This window comes from Magnolia sinica, chromosome 2 (genome assembly GCF_029962835.1).
Source record: "Magnolia sinica isolate HGM2019 chromosome 2, MsV1, whole genome shotgun sequence".
Taxonomy (NCBI): domain Eukaryota; kingdom Viridiplantae; phylum Streptophyta; class Magnoliopsida; order Magnoliales; family Magnoliaceae; genus Magnolia; species Magnolia sinica.
Genome location: NC_080574.1, coordinates 14,597,773 through 14,614,564, shown reverse-complemented (window position 1 = coordinate 14,614,564; position 16,792 = coordinate 14,597,773). Strand labels below are relative to the sequence as shown.

The 16,792-nt window shown below is 41.9% G+C and overlaps 1 protein-coding gene across 4 annotated transcripts in view; it reads right to left on the bottom strand.

Moving 5' to 3' along the window:
• Positions 1 to 16,792, bottom strand: part of LOC131236116 (probable protein phosphatase 2C 12) — a 30,738-nt gene that overhangs the window by 1,950 nt on the left and 11,996 nt on the right. For 2 of the 4 annotated variants that reach the window (XM_058233252.1, XM_058233259.1), the window contains exons 4-8: positions 15,808 to 15,961; positions 15,657 to 15,720; positions 1,866 to 1,973; positions 577 to 702; positions 250 to 485 (exon numbers count right to left, since the gene is read on the bottom strand). In XM_058233252.1, the coding sequence (XP_058089235.1) occupies positions 250 to 485; positions 577 to 702; positions 1,866 to 1,973; positions 15,657 to 15,720; positions 15,808 to 15,961 (688 nt within the window). The remainder of the gene's footprint in view (positions 1 to 249; positions 486 to 576; positions 703 to 1,865; positions 1,974 to 15,656; positions 15,721 to 15,807; positions 15,962 to 16,792) is intronic. The other 2 variants (XM_058233274.1, XM_058233269.1) reach the window with 2 other exon arrangements.

Genomic DNA, 16,792 nt, shown 5'->3' with positions numbered 1-16,792 from the left:
CTATGATCAAGGATAATCAACCCCTGAAATGGTGCAATAATTCTGGAATGTATTTGTTTGAAGTAGCTATATGCCTATATCACCTTTAAAAGTGAATAATCTCATAAAAATAAATAAGCAAAAATGAAACATGCAAGAGAATCCTCCAAAATCAAAGGTCTTCAATAGCAGTTACATGAGCATCAATGGAACCCATTGAGCTCGAAAGAACCACATCTACTACATTTAGTTCTGCTAGAAAGTACAAACCTTTCAGCAAGTACAGCAGATCCTTCCTCAAACATTTCCTCCACCAAATCTGGCGGTTCAGGAAAGTCTTCAGGCTGAGACGACGACTCAGAAGACTTTCTGCGGAACATGGATTTGAACACCCCTTTCCCTGCCTTCTTTGGTGGTGGTGCAGGAGGGGCCATCTTCTCAGGTGGTACTATATCAACAACAATGCAAGTAGTATCATCTCGAAGTCCCTTTAACTGTACAGCTTCCTGCAAATGGAAAATAAGGGATGAGTCTCAACAGAAAACAATAATCACAATAAGATCAATGCATATAGGAAATCCAGTCCAATAGCATTACTTTAACAACTTGCGCAGCAGCAGCATCTGGGGGCATCCCACGACAACAGCTTAGAGCCACTTCAGAACTCAAAGCATCCCAAACACCATCACTTGAGATGATCAATCGACCTCCAGCAGTAGACAACTGTAACAATAACAATAGTAGTATTTAGGTGACAGAAAAGTGCAGCTGGAACTCAATTTCACATTCAGGCAGCTGTTAAGTGCACATAAAAATAGGCCACTGTCATATATCCCAGAGCTGATGGTGCATGAAAGAGAATTGCAACTTAATTCAATACCCGTCCTATTGACCTCGTTTGAATGGTCAGAAGAATTATTTCTTGATATCCAAAAGATAGTGATAGCAGATCTTAATACATGAAAATTGCAGAAGCAAGATGAGATGAACTGAAAAAGAAAGAATTAGGGAAGTTTTAACAAAAAAGAAGCAGAATTCTCATGTACTGATATGGGTGAACAGGACCTATTGCACCATCAAGTACAGAAATTATGGCATTCTGTGGACAAAGGTAGGGATGCATCACTCTGCCTTTAGTTAGTGGACTCTTTAGTTCTAACGAAAGGTCAGCGGTACTATAAAACTGTCTGCAAACTTTGACTTTTGGTCAAATACTTTGAAAGGAGTCCTAATGCAGGGGCATTTTCACACGGGGCTCGAGTGGGGTAGCCTGTGGGATGCAGGGATACACTTGAGGTGGGCGGCCCGTGTGAGACAGGCCCCACCCGTGTGAGGCGGGTGGCTCGCGTGAGGCAGTACCCATGTGATGTAGGGTCCACGAGGGGGGTTCGGCCGACGTCCTAACCCATGCGATGTGGGGCCTGAGCTATGAGATAAAGGGATTAATTCGCCATGCTCTATTAGTTCGAGCTTTTAGAGCAAATGGTTAATTGTCCTGCATCAATTCCCATAAAAGGTGACTTAAGACAATAAACATGGGGTCTAAGGTCATTTACTCAAATCCCTTTTGATGATTTCGTGAGAAACTAAACAAAAAAGTGCTAGATGACAATATAATGCATAGCAGATTCAGTATGCCACAGTTTAATTATTTATTTTAGGTGCTTGGGTGGGTGGACCCAAATAGCTGAGACAAGGCTGCGATAATGATGGCAATGGTGGTCAGGTGGTGGGGTTGAGTGGATTACTGAGGACAAAATGCAGAGATCAATCTTGATGGAATATGTGTTAAACCAGTCCATGATCATGAAAAAGGAAAGATTTATCACAAACATTGTACCATCCATTTCAGATAATGCAAATAACAAAGACAATGATTAGCAAACCTTCACTTGCTTTACATAGGGGATAGGAACAATGAACTCGCCAACATCCATATCTCCAATAGATCTTGAAAGGCACAAGCCGCCTGGCCAACATCTTAGGGGACCAATCTGAAAAACCATACTCAACGATCAAATTTGCCAGAAATTCTTTTCTCCAACATTACCAAATTAAGCAAACTTATATTTATAATAAGGGCAATCAAAGTGAATTTATCCAGCATCGAGAGTTTTAGAGGAAAATATGATTAACTAGTCCTAAGTATACAAACAGCATAGAACACCAAAACAGTAGTCCAAATGTAAAATTTTCGGTTCCATGGTAGTTCGATATCTTGGGTCAATAATTCACAAGAGTGAAGAGATTGAGAAGGATATTCCCATAGAATTCAAGCAGGCTGGAAGAAATGGAGTTGCGCCTCTAGAGTTTTATGTGACCGACGTGTACCACTCAAACTGAAAGGGGAATTTTATAGGGATGGCTATAAGGCCAGCCGTGCTTTATGGAATAGAATGTTGGGCAGTTAAGAAGCAACATGTTCATAGGATGACTTAGCTGAAATGAGGACGTTGAATGGGGCCAACTTGTTACAACCGTCTGTTGTGTACATGCCATAAATCACGTGTTTAGAATCATCAATCAAAGTGTTACTTTAGAATAGTAAGAAATACAAAGTGGGATCTATCTTAGATGTTTCAAGATGATAATTGGACCTATTTTATTTCTATGATCAATCTTGACTGTGCATTTTCATGCTATTGATAAGAAGCATAGAATCATCTAATTAGCATGATTTTTGCACCATGGCTTGCTCCTAGTTGTATGAATGAATGAACAGTTTGGATCGATGATAGGTCACCCATGTGCCATATAAAAGGTTTGGGGACATTGTTAATGGCCCCATGAAGGTGGGGAATTAGCAAAACTCATATATAAAAAGTACATGGATGGGTAGTTGGACAGTGAGCAGACAAAAAAGTGAGTTAAGATGCAGCTACTACAGGTGGAGAAAAAAAAGGCCATATAATGCCCAAAACGGCTGAGCATGATGTCAGAGAAGAGATTACAAACTTCAAGGAGTTTACATGATACTGTAAATTAGGGTAGTTCTGTCATAGTCAACTGTCCAATTGTTGAGCAGATACAAGGCCAACAGTAGTTTAATCATCGATGTTTGTATTTTTTATATATATGCCTTGTTGGTCCTCTCAATCTTTTATTGCATGTTTCAATCATCACCATACACCAATCTTATATCATGTCACAGCTTTCCAGCCAACAGGAAGATGAAGGAAACTGTATTAGAACAGAATTCCATGTACACCCTTTTGTGCATCAAGACCATACAACAAGATCACAAAACTCCTGACTTGGACAAGTGGCCCTGCTCCATTCATTGCCACTCTTAAATGGAGCAAGATGGCAATCCTCCTGCCAGTTGGATTCACCTTATTGGAAGCATAACGGAGAACAGTGACAAGTCAACATAGCATAGTAGTTGTAGTTGATGATCATGATTTGTTAGAAGGACATGCCATCTCCAGGAAATCCCTGATTTTTTTTGGTTAAGTAACAGACTTTTTTTTTTCTGAATGGCGAAAGGATTTTATTAACAAGGAAGTCAAAGGCCAAAACACCAAACAAAAAGGCTGGGATGGTGAGGAATCATCCTACAACAAAAGAGGGGGGAGTAAAATCCCCAATACACATCAATGGACTCCTGGTTACAACTTGAGAACATCTTGCTATATGATTCCCAATCTATTCCAAGCTTTAGGGAAAACCTGTCCCAGTGATTGCTATTGAAAAAGGACCGGCCATTTCTTTTCCTCCAAGTCGACCATAGGAACTCCCCCAAGCTTTAGACAAAAGATAGGTCATCCAAGGGACCTCACAACCACCTGAAGAATCCCCTCTGATTCACAGAGGAAAAACCACACAACATGAAGAGGTGATCTACCATCTCCTCACCCCTAAGGCAAAGAACATACACATTAGGGATAATAAGATTTCTGCTTCTCAAATGATTAATGGACGGACATTGTCCCTTCTAACCAACTGAAAGCAACCACCTTGGGAGGTCCAGAGATCCTCCAAATGAAGGCCGTAGAAACAAGAAACTGATCTCTCTTCACCCATGTGAACATTGAGTAGAAGACTTGACAAAAAAAAAAAACTCCCCATTTCTATTGAAATTCCAAATCTAAGAACAAATATAGGAGCAATAACAACTGGAGTGCACCCCTCCCAATCAGTATACAACACCCCAATCTATGATTCATGGACAAGGATACAGGTGTTAGAATCCGATAATGGTACCTAGACTTGTAGAACCCAAAATTTAGGATTTGTGGCTTCAGTAATATATCCTAATTACTTTAAAAACTAAATATTCTATTAATTTTAAAAAAGATCCTGACTAGTATAGCACTGTAAATTTATCATTCTTCATAAAGTAACACAATTTTATTAACACCAAACAGAAAAGAGGATATATGCAAATGGCAGGGTGGAGAATGAAGGATGCTGAGATTTAATCCAACCCCCCTATGTTGCATGGACAAGGACATAGGTGCCAGAATCCGATAACACTGCCAAGTTCTAGATGTAAAACCCCAAAAATAGGATTTTTGCCTTTCAGTAATATATCTTAATTACTTTAAAAACTAAGTATTCTATAATTTTATTTTATTTTAAAAGGGCTCTTACAGTATAGCACTATAAATTTCTGATATATTTTTTTCAACTAACATGAAATTTATTAACACCAATAAGGATATGTTCAAATAGCTGGTGCGGATGAAACCAAAGAATATGATATGCAGCTTCAGTAATATATCATAATTACTTCAAAAAACTAAATATTCTATAAATTAAAAAGAATCCTCACTAGTATAGCACTGTAAATTTCTCATTTTTTAAAAAGTAACATGAAATTTTATTGATGCAAAAAAAGAGAGGATATATGGCCCAAGAGGACGTGGGTCCAACTGAAGTTTTGGTCATAGAGTGGAATAGAAGAAATGATTCATGTAGCTGACCCCAATTACTTGGGATAAGGCTTAGATGATGATGATGTGTTAAAAACGAGGATATACACAAATGGCAGGGGTGGGGAGCGGAGGATGCTGAGATGTAATCCAACCCCATACAAATTTTTGACATTGTATTCGGTTTTTTTTTTTTTTTTGAAGGGTTACATTGGATTCGTTATTTAATGTCCCATAAGGCGCTCTTTCCATAACAACCACACCACAACTAAGGAAACCTCTTTCTTTTGCCATTAGCAAACCAGTTATGGGCTTGGAACAAATCACCAATTGTTAAACCTGTCATTGCCCACTTCATTTCAGAGAGGGATAGAAACTTTCTCCAAACCACCATGGCCAATTCAAAGTGGATGAAAAGATGATCCACCAACTTGCATCCTTAAGCCAGATTATACCCCTGCTACTGACCATCATTTCCTGCTTCAAAAGTGGTCGATAGTTGGGAATTTATTTTTAGATACTTACAACTCGATCACAACCATTCTTGGAGGGCCTGGGTAACGACATATGGTGGCAGTGAATATAACAAGTTTGAGCCTGCAACACCACTACTAAGGAAACGACAGAATGACCCAAACTATGAAATTTCCCAAGGATTCAAACTTCCACCTCCACCTAACATTACTAAGCAAAGCGGGAGTTCCATTTTGAATATGGCCTTGCAACATGGTGAACTCCTCAATCTCCAACTTAAAGTGGGTGAAAAGATGATTTACTAACTCCGCGTCTTAAGCCACATAATACCCACAGATGGTGACCATCATTTTCCTGCTTCAGAATTGATCTATAGTTAGAACTATAGTTGCATGCAGCGTGAAGCGAAGCAACAACATATTCAGGTGCGGGAGCAAGGAAGTGTCTCTTTTAAAATAAAACAAGTATAGAAAGGTACGAAGCGGGAGCAAGAGTGAGAGTCCACAGCGGGGTTTCGAAGTAGGACCAGCACCTAGTTACAAGGATCCAACAACTAAGGTTAGGACTTCATTTTTAGCTACTTATAACGCGATTGAAACCACTATTAGAGAGCCCATGTAATTCCATACGGAGGCATAGGGCATGACGGTTTGCAACACCACTACCAAAGAACGACAAAATGACTTGAAACTATGAAATTTTCCGAGGATCCAAACTCCCACCTCTACCTAACATTAGTGAGCAAAGAGGGAGTTCCATTTCGAATATGGTCCTGCAACATGGCGAAGTCCTCAATCTCCTCTTCCCTACAACTGTGAAAGCAAGGAGACCAAACCACCATATCTCCCACAAAATTCAAGTATTGAGACACAGTCTCTTTCTCTAAAAGCTCGAACTGATAAAGCATGGCGAATTAATCCCTTTATCTTCTAGCCCAGGCCCCACATTGCATGGGTTAGGACCTCAGCCGAACCCCCCTCGTGGGCCCTGCATCACATGGGTTCCGCCTCACACGAGCCACTAGCCTTACACGAGCCGCTCACCCCAAGTGTGCCCCTGCATCCCACAGGCAACCCCACTCGAGCCCGGTGTGAAAATGCCCCTGCATTAATCACCCCTGGTAAGGAGTCTCGAACACGAGACCTCCCGCTCTCATACCACTTTGATGCATGACAATCAACCACTTGCTCTAAAAGCTCAAACTGATAGAGCATGACGAATTAATCCCTTTATCGTATAGCCCATGCCCCACATTGCATGGGTTAGGACCTCGGCCGAACCCCCCTCGTGGGCCCCACATCACATGGGTTCCACCTCACACGGGCCGCCCACCCTGAGTGTGCCCTTGCATCCCACAGGCAACCCCACTCGAGCCCGGTGTGAAAATGCTCCTGCATTATATCTCCTCCAACCTAAGAGCCTCCTTTCAACACATTCAACAACCACATCCTCTAGATGTTTTGGCGGTATGCTTCTATTTAGCTTTATGTTGGGAGATTTGGAAAGAGTGGAATAATCATATCTTTAATAGCAAAAAGGCTTCATTGTCCAAAGTGGCGAAAATAATAATTAGTAGCATCATCAAATGGCCCCCTAGGCATTCGGAATTTAATGGGGAATTGATGATACAAAATTTTTGATTGATTGGCAGTAGCAAGGTGTACAAAAACGGTTACGTATTGGCCGTAATGGCCAATATGTAACGGCAACGGTCATAACCGTTACGCGTTATGGGGCCGAAACAGCCGTAACAATCTAGAAACAATTTTTTCCCCCTAAAAAAAGGGGGCCGTTAAGGCCGCGTATCATAACGGTAACAGTGGTGGCCGTTACAGCTATCGTTACCATTATGGAACACCTTGGGTAGTAGAGAACAATGAACTAGAGACAATCCCAATTGTGAGTATAAGGAATTGCCTACCCTTGGGGTGGTGGAAGGCTGGAAGCTCAATTTTGATGGTTCACACCGGGGTAACATTGACCCCAGTGGAATTGGAGGCCATCTAAGAATTGAGTTCGGTGATATAAGCTTCTCCTTCTCTAGACTATTGGTGTTGGGAACACCACTAGATTAGAGGTGCTTGCTTTGTGAGAAGGCCTACATTTATTCTCTAAGGACTTCTCCAAGCCTCCACTAGTAGAAGATGACTCTTTAACCGACATATGATTGGTGGCTGCATGAAGAATAAATCATGGAATCTGTCATTCTTCTTCCCCTCTCTCTCTCTCTCTATATTTTTTTGACAAACAACCACAAAAATAAAATAAAATTCACTAAAGCACCAACAGGGAACCGGAGTTCTGATACGCATATCCAGGCTACTAGAGCCCTAACAAGCCAAAGCCAAAAGCTACATCATTTGATTCTAACTTCACCTTGTTAAAACAAAATATTTAATTTGGATAAATAGAATCTGACATCATTTATAATGTTAGTGCAAAGACCAAGGTTCTTCACCATCTCTGATCCATCTAAATACATTGGAGGCGTGGCTCTCAACCATTGTCAGCAGGAAATTGTGAGCCAGCGGAATGCGTTGGGCTTCTCTCATCCCTAGTGCATCTGCTTTTAGCTGGTCACAGTGGGAGATGGGACTGTTGAATGCAATGACCAGCGATCCTTGTGTCCCTGAGGATTCCCCCAACACTGCATCCTATTCCATTCCACCAGAGTTCATTTTGAACATTCTTGGAGTGGCTGGGCATCAAACTATGGGGAGGTGAGTGGAGATAAAATTCTAACAGTAATCATCATAACTGAGAAAATCATAAAGGAAACATGCAATGGAGCGGGCCATCACTACAACCATGGATTATGGAATTCAATTACTACTTAGGTTGGATCCGGCGAGGGATGAGACCTCCCGATCTTGCATGGTCACACCCAATCGATCAATGAAGATCACTAGTCCGAAGAACCAAGAAGTTTCTCGGATTAGGGATTTGAGAATTTGGGGGTTTAGGGTTTAGATCGGTTCTCAAGATTTTGATCGAAGAAGGATTAGCCAAAACTGGAAAATAGAAGGAAGAAAATTATTATCTTCAAGAAGTTGGAGGAGTACAAGAAGAAATTAGAAGAAGAAGATCAAGGGAAGAGAAGAAGCACCATTAGAGAGAAGAGAGGAAGGATGCAACCAAAGGGTTTGCTTTTCATTAATCAATAGTTAAAATTCGAGTTTAAGGCTTTAGCCCACTAGAATAAGCAAATAAAGACATAAAATTACTAAAATACCGCTAGAATAAGCAAATAAAGACACAAAATTACTAAAAGATCCCTAACTAAGTCAAAAACGCGCAAATATCATAAGTACGGGAAAGTTTGGGCGCTCGGTCTTCTTTCTCCAATCTTCCTTCACATGTGTCTTCCCTGAGTGGGGTCTTCTATATGTCCAATCACATGTGAAAGGTCTTCAGCTCCTCAATAGTCGCCTATCCACAAGGACGACACTTGTGGTTGGCGCTTTCTTCGTTGGTACACCTTGAATGCGCTTGTGTCCGCATCAATTCCCCTCGGGTGAGAAAAACTCGACTCCGACGAGTTGAAACTTTTGTAGCGCTCGAGTAGATCTGGATCAATACCCTGCAATGCGTCGCCCGACAGCCACGTAGATTCAGACGATGGTTTGTTCTTCCACTTGACAAGATACCTTTGGAAACCCCCATCTCTCGTGGATACTATCTCGTCATCCAAGATTTCCTCAATTGCTTCTTTATGGGTAATGGGTGGAGGAGGGGGTGGAAGGGGTTGGGTAGCAAACTCAGAAAAAGGCCATGAAAGGGACGATGTATCAACAATGGGAGTATGGGCACGGACTAGATCTTCCACATTAAAAGTTGGATTAATGCTCATTTCAGGTGGAAGGTCAACCCGATACGCGTTGGACCCAACCTTTTGTAATATCTTGAATGGTCCAGCACTACGCGCTTGTAATTTCTTTGCAGATCCTTGAGAGAATCGCTCTGGCCTTATTCGCACCATTACAGTCTCCTTCTTGAAATTCTTGCACTCTACGATGAGAATCAGCTGAAACTTTATAATCATCATTGCTCTTATTTAACCGCTGTCTAATATGTGTATGCAAATCATGAATATGGCGTGCGAATGCATCGGTTGACTCAGAAGACCTTTGGGTAACAGACATAGGTAAGAGATCTATGGGCATTCTAGGTTTATAACCACTTACAATTTCAAAAGGACTCAACCCTGTAGATCTATTAACTGACCCATTATAAGCAAGTTCAGCAGTTGGTAAAATTAGGTCCCAAGTCTTAACATGTTCACCCACTAGACAACGTAGAAGATTTCTAAGGCTACGGTTTACCACTTCAGTTTGACCATCTGTTTGTGGGTGGTAAGCAGTAGAAAATTGCAAACGAGTTCCCATAATGTGCCACAGTATCTTCCAAAAATAGCTAGTAAATCGAACATCATGATCAGACATTATGGTTTTAGGTAACTCATGGAGACGCACCACACCATCAAAAAAGAGACGAACAACATGAGACGCATCTGACGTCTTCGAACATCGGAGGAAATGCGCCATTTTAGAAAAATGGTCCACAACGACAAAAAAGGAATCGTGCTTTTTTATAGTCTTGGAAAGCCCGAGCACAAAGTCCATACTAATGTCCTGCCACGGCATGTGGCACAGGCAATGGCGTGTACAGCCCCGTATTTTGCTTTCTTTGCTTTGCCGGTTGATAAGTTCGACACCGCCCTAAAACTTTGGCTACGTCTCGCTGAGGCTTGGCCAATAAAACGATCTTCCACGAGAGCAATAGTCTTATCACGACCAAAATGGCCAGCTATCCCTCCTGAATGAAGCTCCCAGATGAGGAATTCACGAAGGGACATACGGAGAATACAAAGTCTGTCTCTCTTGAAAAGAAAATCATCTTTAAGAACATATTCACCCATAATATGCTGGTCACTAGAGAGCGACGCGTAAGTACCCCCAAAATCAGGACATATGGGGTATTCATCTTTCAGTTGCTCAAATCCGACTACCTCTACACTCAAAGAGTTGAGCAACTCCACTCTCCTACTAAGGGCATCTACTGGTTTGTTTTCAACCTCGACCTTGTGTTTCAAAACAAACGAATATTCCTAAAGAAACACTACCCACTTGGCATGCCTTGGGTTGAGTTTTTTCTAAGAATGCAAATATCTCAAAGCCTCATGGTCAGAAAACAAAACGAATTCTTGCGGTAGGAGGTAGTGTCGCCAATGTCTCAGGGATTACACTACCGCATAAAATTCTTTGTCGTAAGTGGAGTATTTTTATTTTGCCTCATTCAGTTTCTCACTGAAATAGGCCACTGGGTGTCCTTCTTGACTCAACACTCCACCTATACCGACACCAGACGCATCGCACGCTACTACAAAGACTTTAGAAAAGTCAGGTAGACGCATGACAGGAGCTTCCACCATCTTACTCTTCATTTCTTTAAAAGCCTTGACGGCGGCTTTAGACCACACGAACTCTCCCTTTTTCATGCACTCGGTAATGGGAGCCATGATCGTGCTAAAACCCCTAATGAACCGACGATAAAAAGTTGCTAGGCCGTGAAAACTTCGCACCTCATGAATGTTCCTTGGTTCTGGCCACTCAACTATGGCCCTGACTTTTTCAGGGTCTGCGCGCATCCCTTCAGATGACACTATAAATCCTAAGAACACAACTTGGCTAGACATGAATGCACATTTCTTAAGATTAGCGTACAACTTTTCCTTCCTAAGGACACTACAGACCTTCTTTAAATGTTCAAGGTGTGATTCCTTAGTGGTACTATAAATAAGAATATCGTCAAAGTACACTACTAGGAATTTTTCCATGAATGGCCTCAAAGTTTGTGTCATCACCCGCGTGAAAGTAGTATTGGGTGCGTTAGTCAAGCCGAAGGGCATGACCAACCACTCATACAGCCCATCTTTCGTCTTAAACGCCGTCTTCCACTCATCTCCTGGGCGTATACGGATTTGGTGATATCCACTCTTGAGGTCTATCTTAGAGAATATAGTGGACCTGGCCATCATGTCAAGCATATCATCAAGTCTAGGTATAGGGAACCTATACTTGACAGTAATTTTGTTTATGGCACGGCTGTCCACACACATGCGCCACGTGCCGTCTTTCTTTGGCGTCAACAATGCAGGCACGGCACACGGGCTCATACTCTCTTGGATGAAACCCTTTTGCAGAAGCTCATCAACTTGCTTCTTCAACTCTGCATGCGTTGCAGGGTTCATCCTGTAGTGAGGAAGGTTCGGTAGAGTAGACCCTGGGACAAGATCAATGGCATGCTGTATGTCCCTCATAGGTGGCAACTCATTCGGTAAGTCTTCAAGAAATACATCACTGTATTCCTTCAAGACCGAGGTCACCTCACAGGGCAACTCTGATGGAACCTCAGGTGTAATTTCTCTAGCCACAAGGGCATACACCATAGAATCCTCCTTAGCCTCTTTTTCAAACTCTCTTGCGCTGATTATATGTAAAGACTTAGGTTTGGATTTCCCCATTTCTCTAGGCTCACTTGCCTTCTCATCCTTCTTCCCTAGTATATTCTCAGGTGGCATGAGATTAAGTTTGATCTTTTTACCATTATACATAAAAGTACAAGCATTCGAACGGCCAGAGATTGTGATATCATTATCGAATAGCCACGGTCTACCTAGGATAACATGTCCCACATCCATAGGTAAAACATCACACCACAGGGATTCTTTGTATGACCCAAACTCGATGGGGACTAGACATTGCTGGGTGACAGGTAGGGATGTCTTGTCAACCCAAGAAACTTTATACGGGTCTGGATGAGGTGTGGATTTCAGTTTTAAGCGATCTAAGGTGCTAGTGGAAATCACATTCTGACAACTTCCACTGTCCACTATCACCTTACAATTCTTTTCACCACACTTGGCAATAGTGTAGAAGATAGTGCTTCGACGCCAGTCAGCACTACTTCTAGACTGAGCTAACACACGCTTGACTACTGCAAGCGTTGCTTCTCCATCCACTTCTTCATCAGTAAGTCCTCCTTCAGGGTGATACTCTTCAACTTCATAATCACCCTGGTCATCTCCACTCTTGTGGGACTTGCCTATAACTAAGGCTCTCCCACGGCTCTTCGTAGGACACTGATTAGACATGTGGCCAAGGTTGCCACACTCATAGCACCTCACTTGGCTTATGTTACTAGGACCGGCACCAAGAACCCCTTTGCCCTTGTCCTCCCTAGGCCTAGGCGGAATGGTCGCCTGTGCCCTAGGTTGATTACCAATATTAGGTCTAGTTCCTTGGGAACTAGATCTAGCATTGAAGTCTCGGGACTCAAAACGATGAACGACAGGAGCCTTCAGATACTGCTCTAACTCCTGCACGACTTGATATGCTTCATCTAAGTCCATTAAGGGCCGAGTAATAAGCTCGCGCTGAAGATCCGCACAAAGGCCCGTCTTAAAACGCTAGAGCGTTACTAGAGGGTCTTCTCGGATATCACATCGCATCACATACTCTTCAAATTTAGCGATGTAGTCAGCGGCAGGCATTGACCCTTGGCGTAAGGATTGCCATTGGTCAAGGAGCTTCTGACGGTATGAGAGAGGAAGGTACTTCTCCTTTAACTTCTCTTTCATCTCATACCAATGTGTGATAGGGGCTCTACCAACTCTCTCTATCCTACGCTCGGTGTTGGTCCAGAAGAGCTTGGCTTGACCCACAAGCTTCATCTTAGCAAACCGCATTTGACGGTTTTCCGACATGTCATACCACTCAAAGTAGTGGTCCATGTCAGCAACCCAGTCAAGGAACGCCTTGGGATCCAAGCGCCCATCAAAACTCGGGGCCTCAACTCTCACACTCTTCATCGCACGCTCATCTGGATCATAGCGGTCTTGATGACCACATGTGGCTCGTGCCTCTCGCACCACACCACGACCGTTACCACGATCTCTATCCTCACTACCACCACGTGTGGCAGCACGTTCTTCCATGATTCCTTCCACTTGGGAGTGCGCATCTTCCCCTACAGCGGGGTTTTCCTTTTGGGACGCCTCTAGTTGCTCCACCTTAGTCATGGTAGTGGTAATTTGGTTCTCAAGGCGGGCAAACTCACGCCTTTGACCCGCTTCTAGGGCGGTTATCTTTTGTATCAATTGAGCAAGTTGCTCAGATAACTGCTCGTTATTCATGGTAGGTTGAAGTCCGAAACCTCTACCTCTTCTCGTGGGCATACAATGAAGACTTGAACCAAACTCTACCTAACTAGACTACTAAGTGTTATGACTCTCAAGATGAATGCGATGAATGTAAAACTACTATGAACTGACACAATTAAGTTGAAACAAGGAACAACTCAAATCTGAAAATTTTCCAGATTAGGAACTTTCTAAATGTGGAAAGTTTCTAAAATTGAAAACTTTCTAAACCTGGAACTTTCCTAAATTAAACCTAAAAATCAAAACCCTAGTTTGATAACTCGATCTAGACAAAAAACCATGCAAACCTAGGCTTTGATACCAAATTTGACACAGGACAGCCCTAATTATGATGCATGCTCATGGACACAATTAAACAGCGGAAATAAAAGGAATAAATGATCTAAAATTCTAACAGTAATCATCATAACTGAGAAAATCATAAAGGAAACATGCAATGGAGCGGGCCATCACTACAACCATGGATTATGGAATTCAATTACTACTTAGGTTGGATCCGGCGAGGGATGAGACCTCCCGATCTTGCATGGTCACACCCAATCGATCAATGAAGATCACTAGTCCGAAGAACCAAGAAGTTTCTCGGATTAGGGATTTGAGAATTTGGGGGTTTAGGGTTTAGATCGGTTCTCAAGATTTTGATCGAAGAAGGATTAGCCAAAACTGGAAAATAGAAGGAAGAAAATTATTACCTTGAAGAAGTTGGAGGGGCACAAGAAGAAATTAGAAGAAGAAGATCAAGGGAAGAGAAGAAGCACTATTAGAGAGAAGAGAGGAAGGAGGCAACCAAAGGGTTTGCTTTTCATTAATCAATAGTTAAAAATTCGAGTTTAGGGCTTTAGCCCACTTAAATAAGCAAATAAAGACATAAAATTACTAAAATACCCCTAGAATAAGCAAATAAAGACATAAAATTACTAAAAGACCCCTAACTAAGTCAAAAACGCGCAAATAACATAAGTACGGGAAAGTTTGGGCGCTCGGTCTTCTTTCTCCAATCTTCCTTCACATGTGTCTTCCCTGAGTGGGGTCTTCTATATGTCCAATCACATGTGAAAGGTCTTCAGCTCCTCAATAGTCGCCTATCCACAAGGACGACACTTGTGGTTGGCGCTTTCTTCGTTGGTACACCTTGAATGCGCTTGTGTCTGCATCAGGCATCCTATTCCATTCCACCAGAGTTCATTTTGAACATTCTTGGAGTGGCTGGGCATCAAACTATGGGGAGGTGAGTGGAGATATGGCCAGCAGCAACTAAACCAGATCACTCTTGAAGAATATCAGCTGGAGACCACCCTTTGAGTTTGGTTGATAATGCTGCCTGCTCATTAATCAATTCTTCAACCTCACCAATCAGCACTTCGGTAGACATCTGGGAGTTTTTGAAGATCTGATTGTTCCTTTCTTTCTTTTTTTTTTTTTTTTTTGAAACGATGATGATATTTCATAGAAAAGGCCAAAGACAACTATACAAGAACACAAAAAATACAAATGTACAATCCGATTGTTCCTTTCTTTCCATGCTTCCTAACAAATGGCAACGGGAACAAGATTCCAGCCAATGCTCCAACTAAAGAACTCTCCTCGCGAAATACCCCTTTCCTCGCCAAAGGAATCTGTCATTCATCTTCAACGAATTTGGCACCTTTCATCTAGGCTAAACATTTCATTTACTCATGTAGGGTAAGAGATGAATGACAAGGCCAAATTTTTGGCTAACATTGGTGTCTCTAGATCTTCTGCGTGTATGGGAATTCCTTCCCCTTGATGTATCTTTTCTTGATTTTTTATTACAAATTTTGTTATCCCTTAAAAAAAATGCTGGCACCCACCAGATCAATTCATCAGAGAATTGATCCATGGCTGGTCTCATATTCCCAAATTTGTTGATTATCCTAAACCTTCAAGTGTGCACAAGGATATCTATGGAAGTATTACCTCTATTTGTGTGTGTAAAATCTCTGGATAATATAAAAGAAAGAATATACAGCTATACACATCAATCTACAAAAGACTCAGCCGCTTGTAATAATAAAATTTTAAGGAAAGCATTCAATTCAACAGTTCAATAAACGTAATAAAGAAACTAACATGCAAAAAAACCATACCTCTGCACCACCACCTGTATTTAGTCTACCAACTTCACCCCCACTTGCTGTTATTCGGTCCCTCCTGTGAGAACATACAGAGAAAACTCCTAAAAGTGAGAACAAGTTTTAACTGTGTAGCATTGTTTAAGTACTTGAAAGAAAAACTTACTCCTCTTCATTGGCTTCCAGTCTATGATCTGCTGACAAATTATAAATTGCACCTTCAGCAGACTCAAATATGCAGCGTGAATCACCAACTGATGCTGCAGTTACGACCCATCCATCTATTATCACAAATGTAACAGTTGTTCCTGAAGGTTGTCCTGAAAAAGGAAATCCATAAATCAATTCCAGAAAGCGAATTCAACACCCTGTAGCAATGCAAGGAGAAAGTAATCATCTACAAAAAGGTACATCTGCAATGACAATCAAGAAGAAAATAGAGCAGGACAAAGAGTAGTATCAATTGATAGCATGCAAAGTCGAAACTTCAATCCATGAAACCATTTGATTTTTTTTGAAAGATGAGAATTTTATTAAAGCAAAAGGAAAACTGCAGAAGCAGAGACAGCAACTAGAGGGAAAAAAAAAAAAAAAAGGAGAAGAAGAAGAAGAAGAAGAGAAAACTATACAGGGGAACACCTAAAAGAAAGAAAAATACAGCAACTAGACCCAAGTTTGGCAAGAACCCTTGGAAATACTAGCTAAGGAGCCCAGTCTCTAAAGAAACAAGAACCCTTGAGAACACCCTCGCCGAGGACGCACTCCTGTATCTAAAACAATGATTGTTTCTTTCAGCCCAAATAACCCATAGAACAGCTAACAGGAGAGTTTCTCCATTTCCTCTTTCCACGAGCACCTCCAGGCTCCTCATGCCAGATACAGAAAAGTTGATATACAGAATTGGGCATTGCCCACGATATTCCAGCCAAGAGAAGGACACTCCACCAAAGATCTAAGGTGAATTGGCAGTGAATGAACAGGTGGTCCATGGATTCCTCTGCCCGCAAGCAAAGGAGATGTGCATTAGGAAGGATCATCCCTCTCTTCTTCAAGTTATCAATAGTTAGGATTCTATTCTGACTAACGAGCCAGCCGAAAGCCACCACTTTTGGAGGCACACCATAAGACCAAAGCACTCCCGTGTGGCAGCA